This window comes from Sminthopsis crassicaudata, chromosome 1 (assembly GCF_048593235.1).
Source record: "Sminthopsis crassicaudata isolate SCR6 chromosome 1, ASM4859323v1, whole genome shotgun sequence".
Lineage (NCBI taxonomy): Eukaryota > Metazoa > Chordata > Mammalia > Dasyuromorphia > Dasyuridae > Sminthopsis > Sminthopsis crassicaudata.
Window position 1 is genome coordinate 428,388,769 of NC_133617.1, and position 20,364 is coordinate 428,409,132.

Genomic DNA, 20,364 nt, shown 5'->3' on the forward strand with positions numbered 1-20,364 from the left:
CAATGTCAATATATTAGGTGAAAAGATCTTAGGAAGATTTTAACAGCAGCTGAGGGGAGATTGGAATTATTGAAATATAAAAACAAACAACAGTAAGCATTTAGTAGATGCCAAATAGACACTTTTTTTTTTTTTACTATTGTAACGCATTTAAATATTTGGATGCTATGACATTTGGTCCGTATATGTTTAATACTATTATTTCATTATCTATTATACCTCTTAGCAAAATTTAGTTTTCTTAATTATTTTTCTCAATAGTATTTTATCTTTCCAAATACATTAAATATAATTTTCAACATTAATTTTTGTAAATTTTTCTCCTTGCTTCTCCCCCTCCCCAAGACAGCAAGCAATTTTAAACATATTTCCATATTTATCATGCTGTGCAAGAAAAATCAGACCAAAAGGGAAAAAACCATGAGAAAGAAAAAGCAAACAAACAAAAGAGGTAAAAAAATATTATGCTTCAATCCACATTCAGTCTCCATAGTTCTCTCTCTAGAAGCAAATGGCATTTTCCATCCCAAGTCTATTGAAATTTAGACAATTTTTTTGAAGTAATTGAGATTTTGCCTTAATGAGGGCTCTTTGCATTGAGTCTTTAGTATTGTGATATAAAAAAACACTAGGTTAGTAATAGAATCAAAGCCACCTAAGCCATACATTAAGAATCTCTGTGGACTGCATATTGATTTCATTTCAAAATCTTGTTATTAACTATGTTTACTTATATTTTTACTTATTTTGCTAAATACTGCATTTTAATCTGGTTTGGGAACAGAATGTTGTGAGTCAAGTTGTTGACACTTCTAAACCATCCTCTCCTTAAAGCTAAGGAATCAGATTTCTAGAGGACAACAATTTTGTCCAAGGTCACAAAGCAGCAGAAACAGAATCTGAACCCATTCCTCTTTTGTTTTTTCTTTCTTCTTTCCACTAAACTGGATAACTAGATATGTCTTCTTGTCCTTTAAAACAAATATATAGTACTTCTATAAAGATAATTTTTACTGTTAAATATGAATCTTCATATCTGAGTAATTTATAACCCTAAGTGAATCCCAGAGTAAACTTATGCTGTTAATCAGTAATATGACTGTTTCATAAACAGGTCTATATAAACACAGCCAGAGGTAGTAAAACCTCCTGATTAACTTTAATAACACAGGATGTTATAGTTGAACGGAATAGGATCAAAACAAGGCCATAAAAATTGGACTCTGGTGTTTATGTTGGAGAGTAGGGAGGGAGGGATATTAAAGGATCCCCTATTACTTTCAAGACATAGACCTACAAGCATAAAACACCAATTAAAAACCTGTACTCCTAGTTACTTTTTAATTTTAGCAAATACAAACCAACGAACAATAACTAGCCTGCCAAATAAGTTCTAGTCCATGCTGTTAGAGGTCTTCCATGTCTATTGAAATAATATTGGCAAGCTAATGTATGAAGTCTTGTCCTGATCCTTGTGAAGACAGGCTATAGTATTTAAAAAAATGTGTGTGTGTGTGTTTTAAGTCTGCAAGATACTTTACAAATACTATTTTCATCCAATCCTCATAACCCTGAAAGTAGATATGCTCTTATCTCCATCTCACAGATGAGGAAAGTGAGGCTGGCAGACGTTAAGTTGACTTACCCAGGATCATACAGCTAGTATATGAGGACCTATTTGCATTGTTATTCTTGACTGCAACCCCAATAACTGTGTCACATTTTTATTGTGCATGCCAGATACCTTGCACTGTCTTTCATATCATCAAATGAATATTTATTGAATCAACTTAAATTCAACAAATACTGATATTGATTATTGGATGTCTCATTTTTAGCAAAAAACGTGCTGTCACTACACTCACTACACTGAATTCACTTCAGTTTGATATTAAGGATCTACTATGTGCAGAGCATTTTGCTGGGTGCTGGGGGAGTTACAAAGTTCAAATAAGGCAATAGCTATCCTCATGGAGCTGGTCAAGTAGGAGGGATGAGGTCTGCAATTAATCAACAATTATTAAGCACTAACTACATGTTTAAAATGTGCTGGATGTTTTTTTTAAAAAATGGGGGAGGGGGTGGAGAGGAGGGTAAGTCCCTGTACTTCAATAGCTATTAATATTTTGTGTGTTGGAGAGGTACAAAGCAAAATGCTATGGGAGAAGTAAAAAGCAAGATCAACTAAGAAGACTTTAGTAAACCACATTATGACAGATGTTAAGGCCTGATCCACTGTGTCACCAGGAGTTGTTAGATGCCATCTCATGAATTCTATAATAGTCAGGGCCAAGGGGAGTGAAAAAAGGTCAAAGGTAAGAAAGAAAAGGCCACTTGTGGTGGTGATGCCATCTCATGAATTCTATAATAGTCAGGGCCAAGGGGAGTGAAAAAAGGTCAAAGGTAAGAAAGAAAAGGCCACTTGTGGTGGTGAGTCTTTTCTTATCCTAGCCATATAAGGTATGATGAACTATCATTTAGTTGTTACGTAAAGATAGAAGAAAGAACAGAAAAATATGAAATGGGCTTGGAAAGATAGAATATTGTCATCTTCTAGAGGGCCTTTAATGCTAGGAAAAGGAATATGAATTTTACTTGGTATATAATAGCCATTTAAGATTCCAGTACATAGGAATCATTTCAATCAACAGCATTTATTAAGCACTTACATATAAGGCATCATGAACAAAAATCAACAGTCCCAGCCTTCAAGGATAACATGACTGGAATGAGCAAGATAGTTTCTGGTTTCTCCAACCATCCCTGCCCACCCTCCACTCTCTAGGCAAGCATTTCAGTGTTTAGAGAGACTTCACCAGGACAAGAGGAGGGCCCAGACCCATACTGAACTCTCCCCTTCCCCCCACCAAGCCAACCTGAACCAATCCAAAATAGGCACAGGAACAAGCCCAAACTTACAGCTTTGTTGCCCACTCCCCAGTTCTGGGTCACAGATCCAGAGGGGGCTGAGAGGGGTAACTGCATATATCAGTGGTGTCCCCTGAGTAGGAGGGGCCATGGCCAGTATACCAAAAAAGCAAAACCAGTAAAGAGACCCAATGGCATGATGCAACATAGAAAGCCAGGGGTCCAATGAATAGAATCATGAACTTGGGAGTTATGAAGACTGGAATTCAAAACCAGCCTCAGACATTACTAGCTATATAATCTTGGGCCCATCCCTGAATATTACTCAGCCTCATTTTCTTCCTTCCACACATGGTTACTGAGATAATATATAACACACTTGCTAACCTTGAAGTATATAAACACGAAGTTCATAAATTATCAAAAACAAGTTTGCCTGCAAAAGACCAATTATTGGACATATCATAGAATCACAAATCTAGCTAGAACTAAAAGGAACTGAAGTTATCTAATACAACTCCCCATGTTATAGATGAAGAATTAAGGCCCCAAAGTTAAATAATTTCTTTAGGTCATTCATCTAAATGTTTAAGGAAGGATTCAAACTGAGGTCTTCTTTATACTCTAGACTTTAGGCTTCCCATCTCCATTGAAAGTAGAATCTATTTGGGGCCTCTAGGCAACACAGTGGATAGAGCACCAGCCCTGAAGTCAGGAGGTCCCGAGTTCAAATTTGACCTCAGATACTTAACACTTTCTAGCTGTGTGACCCGGGCAAGTTATTTAATCCCAATCACCTCAGCAAAAAAAGAAAGAAGAGAAAGTAGAATCTACTTAAAAGAAAGGACCACACATAAAATAATTTTTTTAAATTACATGAGCATATTAATATAATATAGTCACCTATAACCCAAGCATTAATTCTATCCTCTGAAGATAGTTGTTTATAAAGAGCTCCATCTCATTGTACAAATTACAGATGCTGACATACCATAGTGTTAATTTGCTTTTTCCTTGCTGTTTTATGGTCTGTGTGTAAAATTGGCTTAATCACTTAAAAAGCAAATTATTTTATGCTTGGAAAATAATTCTTCAATCAGTTAATCACATCCTTTTTTTTCAGTTTGGTTGGCTAGTCTAAATAGAATTTATGATTAGGTAAGGAATGGACTAGATTTCACAGGTTCTAATGATGCTAAATTGGGACAATTGTCAGAATTGGGTTGCAAAAGTCAGTTTCCTTTCAGTTATTTTAAAATTTTGTTTGTTGCAGTAAAGTTGAAGATGATCATAATTTGCTTTTTTGCGCCCTCTGGTGGTATTGCATGAATCACAATGTAAGAGCTCAAAAGAACTTAGGAACTCTTACAGTTCACACAATTCCTTAGTGGCAGACTTGGAACCTAAGTCTCTTATCTGCTATTACACATTTGTCCAATGTACATTGTGTCAAATCTTTCTATTAGGCTCATAGATTTCGAACTAGAAAAGACCTTTGAGGCTACCATTTACAACTTTTTCATTTTACAAATGAGGAAACTGAGGCAGAGGTTCCAAGTTCATTACATCATGCCCCACTACTAAAAAGTAAGTTGGTATACCTTGATAATAACACCAGCTTTATGTTTGAGGAACAGCATAAATGCTTATGTTCTGAAAAAAAGTGCTTCTTATTGAAATTATTCCTGGCTTATAGTTCTGAATTTTGTGAACTAAAGTTACTATCTTCTTAAGTGGCTGTTGAAGAGCTACTTACTCTGGAAACTTACAGGTAAACTTATGATCTTTCATATATATTTATCAATGTAAAATGAACAAAAATGGTGGGAAAACATTTTTTCCTTTGTGCTTATAAACTATAACTTTTTTTTCAATTCTTCCTCCTGCACTTGCTCTTTTCTTGAATGGTTTGTATTATTCTTTTGCTTCTCCTCCCATCTTGTTGACATGGAGCAAATTCAACAGTAAGTTAAAGTCCCTTCATATATCATGATTATGCAAGTGGACTAATTTAAGAACATTGAAATGCTGCTTTCACATTTTACAAACTGATTCACCTCATGATTTTCTTGAAGAAGTACTTGCAAAGGACCCCTTTTAATTCTTTTGCCCTGAATCAAGTTACTGCAACTTTCCCCTCATCCCCAAAACCTGACTCTGTGGTAGATAACACCTGTTGAAGATCTTCATTAAAACTTAATGGGGGTGCTGCTATTGGGCTTATATCCCAAAGAAATACTAAAGCGCGAAAAGGGACCTGTATGTGCCAAAATGTTTGTGGCAGCTCTTTTTGTAGTAGCTAGAAACTGGAAGATGAATGGATGTCCATCAATTGGAGAATGGTTGGGTAAATTATGGTATGTGAATGTTATGGAATATTATTGCTCTGTAAGAAATGATCAGCAGGAGGAATACAGAGAGGCTTGGAGAGACTTACATCAACTGATACTGAGTGAAATGAACAGAACCAGAAGATCGCTGTACACTTCAATGTTGTATGAAGATGTATTCTGATGGAAGTGGATATCTTCAACATAAAGAAGATCCAACTCACTTCCAGTTGATCAATGATGGACAGAAATAACTACACCCAGAGAAGGAACACTGGGAAGTGAATGTAAATTGTTAACACTACTGTCTATCTACCCAGGTTACTTATACCTTCGGAATCTAATACTTAATGTGCAATAAGAAAATGGTATTTACACACATATATTGTATCTAAGTTATATTGTAACATATGTAAAATGTATGGGATTGCCTGTCATCAAGGGGAGGGAGTAGAGGGAGGGAAGGGATAATTTGGAAAAATGAATACAAGGGATAATATTATAAAAAAAAAATTACTCATGCATATATACTGTGAAAAAAAATTATAAAACAAACAAACAAACAAACAAAAAAAAAAAACTTAATAGGGGCAGCTAGGTGGTGCAATGGATAGAGCACCAGTCCTGAATTCAGGAGGACCTGAGTTCAAATCTGGTCTCAGACACTTAACACTTCCTAGCTGTGTGACCCTGGGCAAGTCACTTAACCCTAGCCTCAGGGGGGAAAAAAAAACCTTAATGAAGTTTTAACTTAAACTTCTTAACAGTTAAGTGACAATTTATCCCTCTTCCTACCAAGACACCTGCAACATCACCCAATGGATCATGGTTCCTTGCTGAAGTTCTGTAAAAAAACAGAAATACATGAACAAATGACAACTCCCACATTTTTATTAGACTGTAATTAGCAGTGTATGATTATTTAAATCTCTGAAAGGTAAAAAATTTAATTCTCAGTTATGATCTTAGGCTAATCTTTGATTTTAATCATGTTTCTGGGAAGTGCACAAAGTTGCCTTTCTGAGAGGGATAAAATAACCCTGTTTTTATACTAGTCCTGTCTTCCTCAAGTACTTACTCTCTATCAGCATAATAATATCTTCTTTTTGATAGATTAAATAACATTCATATGCCAAAATGGCCATTATAATCAGTCAAAGCAGGAAAAGGATCCACCGTGTCCACACAATTTTCTCTCCAGAAAATCAAGCTGCCTTTTTCCAGAAAAAGTACACAAGTAGAAAAAATCAATTCCCACTGCATCACTAAAAGCAGTTTCATGGTTCCATTGAGTACTGCCTTTTCAAAATCCGTTCAGCAATTGTTTTACCAGAAACTTAAGTCTGCTTCTAGTTCATGTATCTTTTGACTTTGAAAGACAAGTGCATGGCATATAGTAGATCTTTGTTGACTGCAACCAGACACTCAAGTTTCTTGTCTCTCAACCTTCTCTAGTTTAAGCCTTGGGAGATAAAGCTACAGTGAAAGCACATTTCCCAAAAGTACAGGAGTTTTTTCTACCAAATCATCAACGTTTTCCATCAAGATTCCCAAACACTTGTGCAAAGCGTTTCTTATCCAGGATGTGTCCAAAGCGCAATGTTAAGTAGAAGATCTGATCACAATCATACTGTTGAATCTTCAAGAAAATATCCAAGGGATGTTCACTGGTCTCAGACACAGGAATTATGTTGGCCACTGGGCAATATGTATCTTGACGCCGGCCCCAGAATGTCAGGTGTGCCACTCGCAACACAGTGCCAGCCTCGTTCACATAAAGGATCCCAACAAGCCGCCGAAAGAAATGACTAATCCAATACAACATCACTAAGGCAAAGCTAGCAATACCCCCTGTGAAAAATAGGGAGTCTAGGGGAATGAGATCCTGAATGTACCAATAACAGCTAGGTGGCAATATTACCATAGTAATCCCTGTCTGCAGAATCTTCATCCGGGATAGAGACCCACAGAATCTGATTCCAGGAAACCGATAAATCATCTGGAATTTTTCACTCTCTGAGGCTGAAGGTTTTTCGGGGGATGTGGAAATAGGCCTGCCCACCGACAAAATAGGAACTTGCATCTTGTTACACCAAGGCCGAGGCTGCAGCATCACTACCCAACGGATTGGGAAACCAGCTCTGAAGATGGTAACCTGAAAAGGAAAAGAAACAACTTCTCTCACCAATCCCAATATAAAATAAAAGGGAAGTTGAGTCTTTGCCCTCAAGGGTAATCATATGTAAAAGACTAATAAAATTACAGATAAATTTCCCAGGCTCACAACCTAGATGTTATCCTCAACTCCTCACTCTCATCTCCCATATTTAATAAGTTGTCAAGTCCCACTGATTCTGCCTTAATCAATTTTCAGTTGGCCTCCTCTGACAAAGTCAACACTCTGGTGTAGGCTATCATATTACCCTGAGACTACCGCAGGAACCTGCCAGCTGGTCTCCTGATGCCTCAAATCTCTCCACATTCTAACTCATCCTCTGTTCCTATATCAAAGTGATCTTCCTAAAATTCAGGTCTAACCTCATCACTTTAAAACTTGGCTCCCTATCTGTGATTCTGTTTCACTCATGCTTTTCTCAAACCAAACACTAGAAATCCTGTCTCTTTTTTCTGGTCTCCCTGGTCTACTTTAAGTCCCAATTAAAATTTGACCTTCCACAGGAAGCTTCTACCAATTCTTAATTCTATGCCTTTCCCCTTGATTAATTCCGATTTATCCAGTGTATAGCTTGTTTGTACACTGTTGCTTACATTTTGTCTTCCCATTCAGTGGTCCTCAGACTTTTTAAATAGGGGCCAGTTCACTGTCTGTCCCTCAGACTGTGGGAGGGCCGGACTATAGTAAAAACAAAAGCTCACACTCTGTCTCCACCCCTCAGCCCATTTGCCATAACCAGGTGGGGGCATAAACGTCTCAGCGGGCCACATCTGGCTCCCAGGCCTTAGTTTGAGAACCCCTGTTAGATCATGTATTAATTGAAACAGGGACTGATGTGTTTGGCCTTTATTATTAAAAGCTTGCTAACTGATTTGATGTGAAAGACAGTAAGTGGGGTGAGAGGTGTTATTCAAATCTAACAAGGCTTCCTTTGATGACCAAAGGGTCAAAAATGACCCTTGAAGGAAGCCAAGGATCCTAAAAGAGGGAGAAAGGCTGGGGGAGGGAAAGGGAAGCAGCCCATGCTGAGCTCCAGCGTTCTGGGAGCAGCAAGAAAGCCAGTATGGCAGCCAAGCGAATGTCACAGAAAAGGGAGGACACATGAAGGGATGCTGACAAAATCAGCAGAACCAGGCACACATTGCACACAGTAACAAGATCATCCATGACCAACAATTTAAGACTTGGTTCTTCTCAGTAATTTTTAGTCCAAGGCAATCCCAATAAACTTCGGATGGAAAACACCATCTGCATCCAGAAAGAGAACTATGGAGACTGAATATAAATCAACCCATGCTATGTACACTTCCTTTTATGCTTTCTTTTTCCTCTCGTGGTTTTTCTCTTTTGTTGCGATTTTTCTTGCCCAACATGATTCTTAAAGAAACATGTATTTTAAAAATTAATATATATGTGTAAACAAAATAATAATCAAACTTTTTTTTTTTTAAGGGGAGGATAGTCTACTAGTAAAATGCACTAAGATGATTTAACTGGGAGCCAAGACGGTCTTCTGGCCAATGGGGGTTGGGTGGGTGAGTGGGAGGAGTGGGAACAGCCCAGGGACCGCTCATCCAAGGGCCCGAGGGATTGTAGCCTTGGGGGAGGGGGGGGAGAGCAGCACAAAGGATCAATGAAAACTTCGGGACCCCACGGTCAAGATGACCCAGTGTAGCGTAAAAAAAGGGACGTAGTCTAATGACCTCGGAAGGGAAGGCGAGAGGAAGACGACACCCGGAGCCTGATTCGGAGGTCAGGCGCGGCCGGAAGTCTTCCCTAACCCCTCAATTCCAGGGCTTTTCCTCTTTTAATTCTCATTTATGCTATATATAGCTTGCTTTGCTTTTATTTGTATGTTGTCTCATTAAACTGTGAGCAAGTACGGTCTTTTACCTCTGATCCTTAATAAACACTGAATTTATTCAATTGAAATCACGATCTCAAAAACAAGACAAGGTACCTGGGGCCTGAAGGACCCCAAGTGCGTCCCGTCCCCCAACCCTCTCCGGAGGACTGGCTTCTTTCCACCTATCGCAGATAAAGTAACTAAATCCGGACTCCCAACTAGCGGAGCTACCCGGCGGACCCTTTCCGGCACCCAAGCAGCTCCCACTTTCCCACACTCCTAGAAAACCCAGCTTCTCACCATGGTACAGCCGCCCACTTCCGGAAGTTAACCTGCTCCGTCCTCCGGAACCACTAGGTGCGTAGCGTGCCCATCCTAAACTCTGTCAAAGCGCAGGGAAGGGGAGGGATCTGTTTGGTGTGTTGTATTCTGGGAGTTGCAATTGCCTTCTGGGAGTTGTAGTTTTGTGAATCATTATTAGCTCTAAAAAGAGATTGGGTCTGCCTTTGGTCTTTCACCTTCCCAGCGTGCCCCACGGTTCATAAGGTAAATCCCGGAAGCTCCTAGTGCTTACGCGTCTCGTCGCGTCTGTGACCTGAGCTATTAGCATGGCTACTCCGGCACCCGTTCTCTGCCTCTTCGATGTGGACGGGACCCTCACCGCCCCGCGACAGGCAAGCAGACCCTGAAGCCCCCCTCCCCCACGCTGCTGGTATCTCGAAGAGCCTCAGTGTCCCTCCCACTCTGGGAGGAAGGGAGTGGTAGAAATCTGTGGTCTCCCCTGAGCAAGGAGCGGGGGGGTGTGCTGGCGTGAAGTCCTAGAACCGAAGCACCTTAAAGCGCATTTGAGATCTGGCCCAACCTCCCCTCGTTCTACAGAGGAAGAAACTAAGGCCTAGGACTTGCCCAACCGCTCGTAGCTAATAAGCCGCAGGGTCGGAATTCGAACCCTTAACCCTAGGCTCCAAATCCAAGAGTGACACCCCCGGCCTTTGGGCTTCTAGGCCTGTTTCCCCACCCCAAATAAAAACCGGTGGCTTCCTTTTCCTCCCTCCCACCCTGTTTGGGGGGCACTCTGAACCCGATCTTCCTTCGGGGCTCCTGAAGTGAGGGGGGAGACCCGAATAAAGCGGGACACTTGCCCTTTGGAGAATCAGAGAAATTCAGTTCTGCAGTCCCACGGATACTTACTAAGCACCTACTGGGTACCTGGCAGTGCAAGGATAATGATAGCCAGCATTTGTGTGCGCTTTAAGGTCCGCCAGTACGTGTTATCTGCTTGAAGTCCTGAAATAACCGGGCCCCGTAAGGGCCGAGATTACCTGAGTTTTACTAACGAGGACACCGAGATTTGCAGAGATTAAGTGATACGTCCCGGATTTCTCGTAGCTCATAAGGGCCTAACTCGGGATTTGAATTCAGGCGGTATTGAAAAATCATAATCCCCGAAGGGCCAGTGTGCAGCACTTATAATTTGATAGGACAAGATAAGACCCTACACAATTAAGTGTTCTGTTAAGAAAGAAGGTGATAAGTGCAAAGGAAAAATCCAGACAAAAAACTTTTTTTTTTCTTTTTTTCTTTTTTTTTTTTTTTAAATTAAGAACAAGATTACTTTCAGCCGAGGAAATAATCAGCAAAGATGTCTTAGGGGTCATCTGGATTCTCTGCAGTTCTAAAAAAAAAAAAAAAAAAAAAAAAAAAAAAAAAAAAAGGAGCTTAAGTGTAAGGGAACTTTTTTCCAGGTCGAGTCTGAGCAAACAAGGCAAAAACTTCTAAATAGAACAAGCAGAATAACTAAATTTAGAAAGTACTAGCATGGAGAGTGGGGTGGGGTCAGGTCAGTCTGATTCAGCTAAGATTAAGTCAACATGTATACAGATAAATATAAAACATACCCAGAGAAATTTAGTTCGTGAGAGTGTGCAAGGATATGGAGAACTAATAATTAGGGAAATGGGGAACTCTCTTGTGGGAAGTGTCACTTGAGTAGAGACTTGAAAGGGAACTAGGTTTCCAAGAGGCAGAAGTAAGGAGAGAGCTTTGTAGGCTTGGGAGACAGCCTGTGCAGTAGCAATACAATTGGGAGATAATTGTGTTGTTCATTGAATCAAATTGTAAAGATCTTTAAGTGCTAGAGAGGAGATTTTTTTCCCCCTAAAGATAATCATTGAAGCTTCTTGAATAGAAATGGTGAAGCAGCCAAGCATGTGCTTTAGACTTATTAGTTTGGCATCTGTGTGGAGGATGTATTGAAAGTTTAAATACAGTGGAGCCAACTAGGAAGCTATTGCAGTTATCCTGGTGATAAATGATTAAGACCTGAATTATTGTTATCTTTAAGTGAAAAAAGAAGCTGGAAGCTTAAAAGGTAGAAACTAGGATTGACAACTGATTGGATATAGAAATGGGGGTCATGTGAGGAGAGTTGAAAACCTGTCTGACTAGTGAGAGTAATAGGATTAGTATATGACTGAGATCTCAGTTTAGATTAGCTAATATCAGATTGTAGTAGACCCTGTCTAGATTGTGACTTCCTCATAGTACTTGGATAGGAATGGTGCAAGTAATCCAGGGTTGAGCAAGAGTAGAGGTAGAGACGGTGTAAAGTTGGAACTGATAGGATCAGACTTTTGAAGAGAGAAGTAAGACCAGACAAGTCTAATGGCTGGGTAAAGCAGGAAAGAGTGAAATAATTAGAGGTTGCCCTGAGAATGGAGTATAAGTTTACAAAGGGGAAGGAAGAATCAGAGATTGTGATCAGATAAAAGTCTCAAAGTTATAGATTGTGGAGGTGGGCATTTGAAAATTCATCAGAATGTAAACTGAAGCTCCCAAGTAGAAGGGAATGGAGTGGAGAGGAAGCCTGAGTCAACTACTGAACTCTTGAAGACTGTCTTGGAAATCAGTAGATAACTAGGTCTTGGCCATAGAGACAAAAGGAGCAGTTATTTCTCTAAAATATTTCTAGTTCTTTTAGTAGCATAGAAGTGACACTGAGTACTCAAAAGGCTATACTAGCTGTATATAAACTCCTATCATGGGCTTTAAGAATTTGTTTTTTTGGAGCAACTAGTCTTGAAGTCAGGAGGACCCGAGTTCAAATGTGGACTTCCTACCTGTATGACTGGGCAATTCACTTAACCCCAGTTTCAGGGAGGGGAAAAAAAGAAGAATTTGTTCTTTTTTTAGACCCATGTCAAAGACAAATGATTAACTTTTCAGCCACAGCAACTCTTGAAGATGACCTACTGAGAGGGTTCCAAACTTTTTACCAGAGATATGTGGTGTGTGATAAACTATGGACTGCCATGGATAGGACATTAAGTTTGTGCTTACTTGAACCCTACAGTTGCCACTCATTTACTCTTTCCTCATTCAGGCTCATATTATTTGAGTAAGGAAACAGAAGTACAGAATAAGTAGGTGACCTCTTAAAGGTCATTCAGTTAATGGCAGATTAGGACCCTAGGTCTTATGACCTATGGATACTTTTACATTAGCAAAACATTTAATGAGTACCTTCTATTGCATATATTGGATACTTTTGTATTGTACTAATGTGGGGGAAGCCTGAAATACAAAAGAATGTTGATACATTTGATATCCAAGAAGTTATATTTGAATGAATTCCCTCCTTTGTATAATATTTTCCTCATGCATATGCACAAGTCACTTTTTTTGGTAGGTGGTGGGGCTAAAATTTGCATGTTATTATAGTTACCATCAGAAGAAAAAACTTTGCAACTTATTTCCAATTATTTGGAAGTGGTTTTCTGGAAGACAGAGAGAGAGCTGGGAAAATTGAAATTGAAGCAGGAAATTTAAAAAAACATGATGATAGGAATTATAATTATTAATAATAGAACTTCCCCCCTCCCTATTAACTACCCCATGAGTTAAGGAAGATCAACTTTATTATTCAGTAATATAAATTCCTTGAAGAAAGAGATTACTTCCTAGCAGGAGTTTGGGGTTTTTTCCCCTTCTTTTGGTAGGGACTTATTTAATTGATGTAAAAAAACTCCCAGTAAAAATATGCCTTTTGCTAATGTAAATGGGCTATTGCTTTGGGATTTGTAAAATGCTGAGAGATTAGGATACTTGCCTGCAGTCACAGTCAAATGTCAGAATTATCTGAATCCTTGTCTTCTGATTCCCAGGTAGCTTTCCTGTCAACTGTGACATTGTTTCTCTCTCTCCCCCCCTGGGAATCCCTCACCCACCTCCAAACCCCTTCCCCCCACCCAAGCATAGAAGATGTTTAATAAATGCTTCCGGAGTGAACTGAATCCTCATTTTACAGATGAGGAAATGGAATCATAGTTTGAGTTAAGGTTTAAATCAGTTAAATATCAGAGCAAAAAGATCAAACTTGAGTCTTATTCCAAGAGTGTATTATATTTATGCATTTTATATTATCAATGCATATTACTTTATCTAAAGCTTTTTTTAATAAAATAATTTTTATATTTTCTTTGGTGAAAGTCAGAAAATACAACTGCTACACATCTCTGCTTAATAAAATGATTCATAATTTCCAGTCCATGTATTTTCTTTTAAATATTTTTTTCATTGATATATTTTGTTTTTTATAATATTACTCAGCAAGCCATCCCTTGTAACAAAGCATTAAAAAGATGGGGTTGGGGGAACACAATTCATCAAAACCAACCAATATATCAACTGACTGACTATATGAATGATTCCACATCCATAGTCCTCCATCTCTGCAAAGAAGGGAGACAAGTTCATTTTTTCAATTCTTTGAAATGTCGTTTCTTTCCTTGTTTCAATTTTCTCATCTATAAAAGAATTTCTGAGGTTGTCCCAGTTTCGATATTGTGATTCTGTCACTAATTTTTTTTATGATTGACTTTTCCTGTACTATTTAAAACACCATTTTCAGTAATTTTACTTTTTTCAGTAATTATGGAATCAATGATTTTAGCTTCATTTTAAAAAAATGTTGACTTTAGGAAGTCTCAGTTTTTTCCTTTGTATAATGATGGAATTGGACAAATAATTTCGAAGATCCCTTCCAAAAGGTGAGGAAATGTGGGGGAAACTGGTTCTTTTTTTCTCTCCACCAGATGGCCTCCTATTTCTCTGGGAAATTTTAGTTGCTCATTATTAGAGTTCAATGTCTCTTGTCACATGGGATCAGGAATCTTTCCCTGGTGATAGCATTGTTATAGGGAAGTCATTCTCTCTTCAGATCTTATGCCTTCAGTCTCTTCCCTTGCCTGAATATAGGATTTCCAACTCTTTTTCTCTTAGTCCTTTATCCTTTCTGCCCCAAGATTCCCCATACAGTTTTTTTGTTTGTTTGTTTTCAGTAATAACATAACCAGTACTTCCTAAATTACTTCTGGCTCTAGGAATGAAGTTCCTGGCAAAATAAAGAATTATGAAAGGAAAACTTGGAGTATTGGAAATCCAGGGCTCTAATTCTAACACTGTTGCTGAAATGCTATGTGACCTTAAGTAAATCACTTCATCTCTCTAGTTTTATCATCTATAAAATAAAGATATTGGGCCAACTGATTTATGAGGCCCTGTCCAGTCATATGTGAAGAATGTTATTACAATTCATCTTCTGTTACTAGAACTATTACTTTATTTTCAATAGAAAATAACTATTAGCAAATTACAAAAATAGAAAATAACTTACTTGAAGTTACAGTTATACCATTAAGCAATTTAGCTCAGTTATTTTCTGACTGTAACTTGTAGAGAATTTGGACACTAGTTGGTTAATGCCCTATGCCAACATAAAATATATCCAAAACTGAGCAAGGACTTTTAAAAGCATTGTTTTAATTTCATAGTGAGAATTTGTTTTTTTATCATCAGGAATAATTTACATGTAGTACTTTAAGATTTACAAAACACTTTTCTTACACCATAAATGTAAAATAGTAAAAGCAAATCTCGTCCCCATTTTACACATAAGAAAATGGAGGCACAGAGGGCTTGGATGACTTCCGTGGTCACTCAACTTAAAAAATTTAGTTGGAGCTGGTATTCAGACCAAGATCTCTTGACTCCAAGTCCATCATTCTTTCTATTACAACATGTTGCTTCTCCACATAAAGCATTTTTATTTTAGAAGTGAAAGTGATTGCTTATACAAAAACCTTTTATGGTATCTAGGATTTTATCTAGAGATTATGGTTGTACAAAAGTTGCTTTTAGTCTGATCAATAAACTTTTCTTCTATCACTCAATTACTTTACATATATCTTGGTGACTTAGCTCATTATGTTGCTGAGAAATTAAGATAGGGCAAATTATCATAAGATTATGTTTGGAGAAGGCATTATGTTGAATTTCTGATATTTGGCAACTGAAGTTAATTTTTTTGCTTCTTCCTAATCTAGGTAGGGCAGAATAAAGTACTTGAGGCATTCTCTTTCATTGCCTTTACTTGATTTTAGATAAATACTGTATGCATAGTTAATACCATCTTGAATTTCAAAATAATTATCCATAGGTCTGTTTATATTTTTATACTACAGGTTTTATATGTTAGATTTGAATTTTATACTTTTGAAGTTTTTGAAAGTGTGAAATGTATATTAATATGATTGATAAAAGCAATGTGATAGTTTGAACTATTAAAGTCATTTTGTTGTACATTAATGTGGGTATGAGCACATTTTTATGTTTTATTTTGATTAAGGGTTTTAGGTGACTTGATTGGGCTATTTGAGCTGGTGACCTACATTAAGAAACACTGAAATATTTACAATAATTCTGTGATTTTAATCTTATGGCCATTTTTTTTCTAATTGATTTGTCTTTTTTAATATACAGAAAATCACTAAAGAAATGGATGAATTTCTGCAAAAATTGAGGCAGAAGATAAAAATTGGAGTAGTTGGAGGCTCAGACTTTGACAAAGTACAAGAGCAACTGGGAGACAATGGTAAAAAGCAATTACTGTCCTAATAAAATATTAACTTCTTTTGAGAAAATTATGTTTAAAAAAAAATTAAGATATATGCAGCTTTAATCCTGGATCTTCCATATAGTGGATCCTATTTACCAAACAGCTTATCTAATAAATAACTGGAATTACCAGCAGGTAAGTAAATTTGGTGCCCAATATTAGTGGGTCACCTTAAACTAACAACATACTAGGCATAATTTGAATTGCTGTTGGCAATTTAACGTGCAAATTGTAGTTTTTGACTGAAAATCATTTTGAGAATCAAAGGTTATCTCCCATAAATAAGTTTTCCCCATTGTTTGGTATTTCTTATTGTATTCTAATATGCTTTAAATCTCTAAAATGACAAAAATTAATTGAAAATTGGTCCTGGGGATGGATCATCATGTAATCACAGAATTTTAAAGCTTCTAAAATCAGCCTGTCATCTCATAGATGAGGAAGCAGATGAAGAGACATGAACTGGCCTAACTTCATATCATAGCTAATGACAAAACCCAAGCTCAATGCCAACCCTCCTAATTCCTAGGCTTATGTTCTTTTAATCACATCACTTGTAGTCTTTAAAACTCAATCTTGAATAGAAACATAAATAAGTTGCATTATGATTTGCTACTCATTTTTATTTTTAGTGCTTGAAAAATATGATTACGTCTTTCCAGAAAATGGTTTGGTAGCATACAAAGATGGCAAATTTCTGTGTAAGCAGGTAGGTCTGTTTCAGAGTCTCCGAAAATATTTTTTTTGCACTGTTGTATAGTAACAACTTCTAAAATGAAATTTGATAGCCATGCTTCAGAAATAGGGTAGGAAATATAAGGACTGACTTTAAATAGCATGTTCTAATGACTTTTTAGACATGTTATAGTCTTTTTTAGTACAATAACTATAGCAACAAGTAAATAAAAATGACAGTTTGGGAGAAAGTGGTAATATGTACTTGGATTCTGAGAATTACTTGACAGTGTTTATTGTAATCTCTTCCTCTTTTGGTTTCAGTGGAAGCTTTAACTGAGTATTATCTAAGAAGGTGTAAATCTCACAGTTTTATGGGAGGCATTTGCAAGCCCATGAAAATAGAATCCAGAGTTATAAAACAGAAAACACAGTTGGTTAATAAACTCAGTGTTCTGATTAAGAAAACTTTGTTTTATCCTGGGAAAACTAAAGGAAGGGATAAAGGTAGTAATGACATACATTAACCTCATAGTTGTCTCAATCATATACCAACTTTAGTTGATTGGAAAGCTATTTGGGAAATGAATCATACTTAACCTGGTAACTCCAAAGTCTTTTGTTTGTTTAGAATATTCAGGGTCATCTGGGTGAAGAGCTAATCCAAGATTTAATCAACTATTGTCTGAGTTACATTGCCAAGATTAAGCTGCCAAAGAAGAGGTGGGTGTATATATATCCTTTTTAGTTTAATTAAAATAAGTATTCTCTATCTGGAATGAAAATGTGATGCCTTAGATACCAGTATTATTAGTGGACTCAGTACTAATTTTAATCAGAAAACTTCCTCTTGAGTTTCAGGACATACTATACTGTTAGGGCAAATTTAGACTATAAAAAGGTAGGAAAGCCTGTTAATTAACTCTGGAACAATTGATGAAGTATTTCCCAGAATGAGATGAAGTATATCCCAGAATGGGGTAAGGATAAACAATAATGGACCTGGACCTGTGGTTTTATTGATATTGGGAGCATTCTCTAATATTGCAGGCAGGTTGGTACCTTTTGTTTTACTTTCTTTCTTACTTGTGTAGACCATTGAGAAGTTAAGTGACTTTCTCAGGATTATACAACTATTATGTCAGAAATGGAATTTGAACCAAACCTTCATAACTGAGACTAACTATCTGCCACACCGCACTGCATCTTGTCCCACAATAACAGGTAGTAATGTCAGGAACATTGAGAATCCAATTTTTTATGGCCTCTATAACTAAAGATCAAGATATGCTCAAAGTGCTTCTTATAGGTATGGTTAAAATCAGAATCATTATTGGGCTAATGTCTGGAGTTTGTTTTTATTAAGTCTGATTAAGGCTTATTTAAGTGCAAGAGAAAAAGAGCTATTTAATCATTAGGTGTCTGTCAATAGGTGACTTCTGGTTTGTTAAAGTGTTCTTATAAGAGGCTAGTGGCAACACTTAAAAAGATTTATTTAGACTGCAAAGCAGACCATGGAAAAAATAAAAGGAATTCCTGCTGGGAATTAGCAAATTTTATCATAGACTAATATTCATTTCATGTAATGAAAAATCTGGCTTGTACATTAATGGATAGTGAAGGAAGGTATGAAATGAGATTGTTTTTCCAAATAGAAATTTTTAAAATATAGAATTACTTATTTTAGGATAAATTCAAGGTATTTCCTAGAAAATTTAGTCTTGTGTCAATTTTTGTAAATTTGGAACTATAATTTAGGATTAACCCCTCCTTGGATGTTCTCATTTATTACCAAAGCTTAGAAGACATTCCAAGAATGTTTTTGTGCTACTTTTCTAGTAAAAAGCATTGTATCTAAAGTCTCTAATAAAGTAGCAGTCTGGAAATAAACTCCATATTCTAGGCATATCTATTGTGTTCTTGTATTCAAATATTTATTGGTATTATCTGTATTGATATCAGTAATATTACTCTTTACCTAGCACTTAATAACAAATTCTTGCAGTTTTTCAAGTATAATGTGTGAACTTAAATCAACTAGTTGAATGCTATTAAACATTAGTTACCTATTGGTATGTGTCCTCATCTCATCAACATGAACAGTCTCTTGACTTTTTTCAGGCTAACCCAACATCTTACCTTTGTTTATACAATTAGAAAGTACCTAGGATCATATTTCTCAATGCACCTTTCCTCTAGCTTATCTCTTTCTTTAGGGGCACTTTCATTGAATTTCGGAATGGAATGTTAAATGTATCCCCTATTGGAAGAAGCTGCAGCCATGAAGAACGACTTGAATTTTATGAACTGGATAAAGTAAGTCTTTCTTAAATGTCCTTAGCCAACTATTATACTTTTGAAAGTGAGCTAAGATACATTACTTTGTTACCAAAAATAAGTGAGGAAAAAATTTCTTTTAAAATATTTCTAAAATAAAATGTAGTAATCTACATCTCTATGTTTTTTCTCCACAGAAAGAAAATATAAGGCAGAAATTTGTGACTGATCTGCAGAAAACATTTGAAGGAAAGGGTCTTACATTTTCTATAGGTATTTTCTATTTTAAAACTTATTCGGGATTTTGGTACCCTTTACCAGATCTTGTTGAATTGTTGAAATAGTAAGCTTCATTTTGTTTATAGTGCAATGGACTAGAGAGATGCCATTTGAGGTACAAAGTTTAGATAAATCAACATTCCTAGACTAATAGAGTTTGCAGTCTAGTAGGAAGATGTGATATATATACATATGTTTTAACATTTTCGAAAGCACCAGAGTCCTACTTCATTATGTCACTGACATGACCCTGGATGCTGAAAGATGTCAGCTGACAAACTTTGACGAATGCCACCAAATTAGAAAGATTTTAATTATGGATCTAGTTTTATCATCCAAGGACTGGCCTTATTAGTAGGTTGACATACAGAATGATGAATTTTCCATTCCAGCAACCCTCACTGACTAGCTAGTAGAGTAATCTGCTTGAGAGGAAATAGACATACAGATGAAGTCACAGATCCTTGAAGTATTAAAGTAAGTCTAATTATATGTAATCATATATGATAGGGTCCTATATTTCAATATAATTAATTTCCTTTGTAATCCTTTTTTTTTATGATTTTCCTTACACAAAAAAAGTTAAGAGTCCTTACCATATGTTCTCAAAAGTTCTCAAAAAGTTCATATGTTCTCAAAAGTTATCTCTGTAGAATGTAAGCTCTGACAAATTCTACCCCACTGGAAATATGCACAGGCCTGGCATTAGAACATTGTCCAAGAAACAATTTAGCCAAATTCAGATACACTATCACTAGAAGTTGATTATCAGATATGAATATTCTTGGCAGTCACAACATAGAAAACTGTACTGAGGTGTGGATGGGGCAGTGACTTATATAAAAGAGAAAGGACCCATAACAGAGGAACTGAGAATCATTTGAAATAAGTTCATAAGAGAGGCAAAGAATAGACGTCTGAGGAAAGAAAAGTAATTATAACCACTGAGGGATCAAAG

The 20,364-nt window shown here is 36.8% G+C and overlaps 2 protein-coding genes across 2 annotated transcripts in view; one reads left to right on the plus strand and one right to left on the minus strand.

Annotated features, from left to right (window-relative positions):
* Nucleotides 1–6,071: 6,071 nt before the first annotated feature.
* Nucleotides 6,072–9,830, minus strand: TMEM186 (transmembrane protein 186). The gene is made up of 3 exons (XM_074280766.1): nt 9,795–9,830; nt 9,335–9,499; nt 6,072–7,353 (listed from the first exon to the last, which is right to left on the minus strand). The coding sequence occupies exons 1-3, from the start codon at nt 9,828–9,830 to the stop codon at nt 6,727–6,729; spliced, it is 828 nt and encodes a 275-aa protein (XP_074136867.1). The 3' UTR covers nt 6,072–6,726.
* The window catches only part of PMM2 (phosphomannomutase 2), a 28,410-nt gene continuing 17,799 nt past the window's right edge, over nt 9,754–20,364 (plus strand). Inside the window, exons 1-6 of the mRNA XM_074280507.1 lie at nt 9,754–9,894; nt 16,040–16,151; nt 16,808–16,884; nt 17,482–17,573; nt 19,067–19,166; nt 19,325–19,400. Of these exons, the coding sequence (XP_074136608.1) occupies nt 9,829–9,894; nt 16,040–16,151; nt 16,808–16,884; nt 17,482–17,573; nt 19,067–19,166; nt 19,325–19,400 (523 nt within the window). The 5' untranslated portion in view covers nt 9,754–9,828. The remainder of the gene's footprint in view (nt 9,895–16,039; nt 16,152–16,807; nt 16,885–17,481; nt 17,574–19,066; nt 19,167–19,324; nt 19,401–20,364) is intronic.

Bases quoted from the DNA above. Each gene is read 5' to 3' on its own strand.
- TMEM186 (XM_074280766.1), bottom strand. From the start codon at position 9,830: ATGCTAATAGCTCAGGTCACAGACGCGACGAGACGC. The intron at 9,500-9,794 runs GTAAGCACTAGG...TGGGTTTTCTAG, and splicing joins TCACAGACGCGACGAGACGC to GAGTGTGGGAAAGTGGGAGC. The intron at 7,354-9,334 runs GTACCTTGTCTT...TTTCCTTTTCAG, and splicing joins TGGGGTCCTTCAGGCCCCAG to GTTACCATCTTCAGAGCTGG.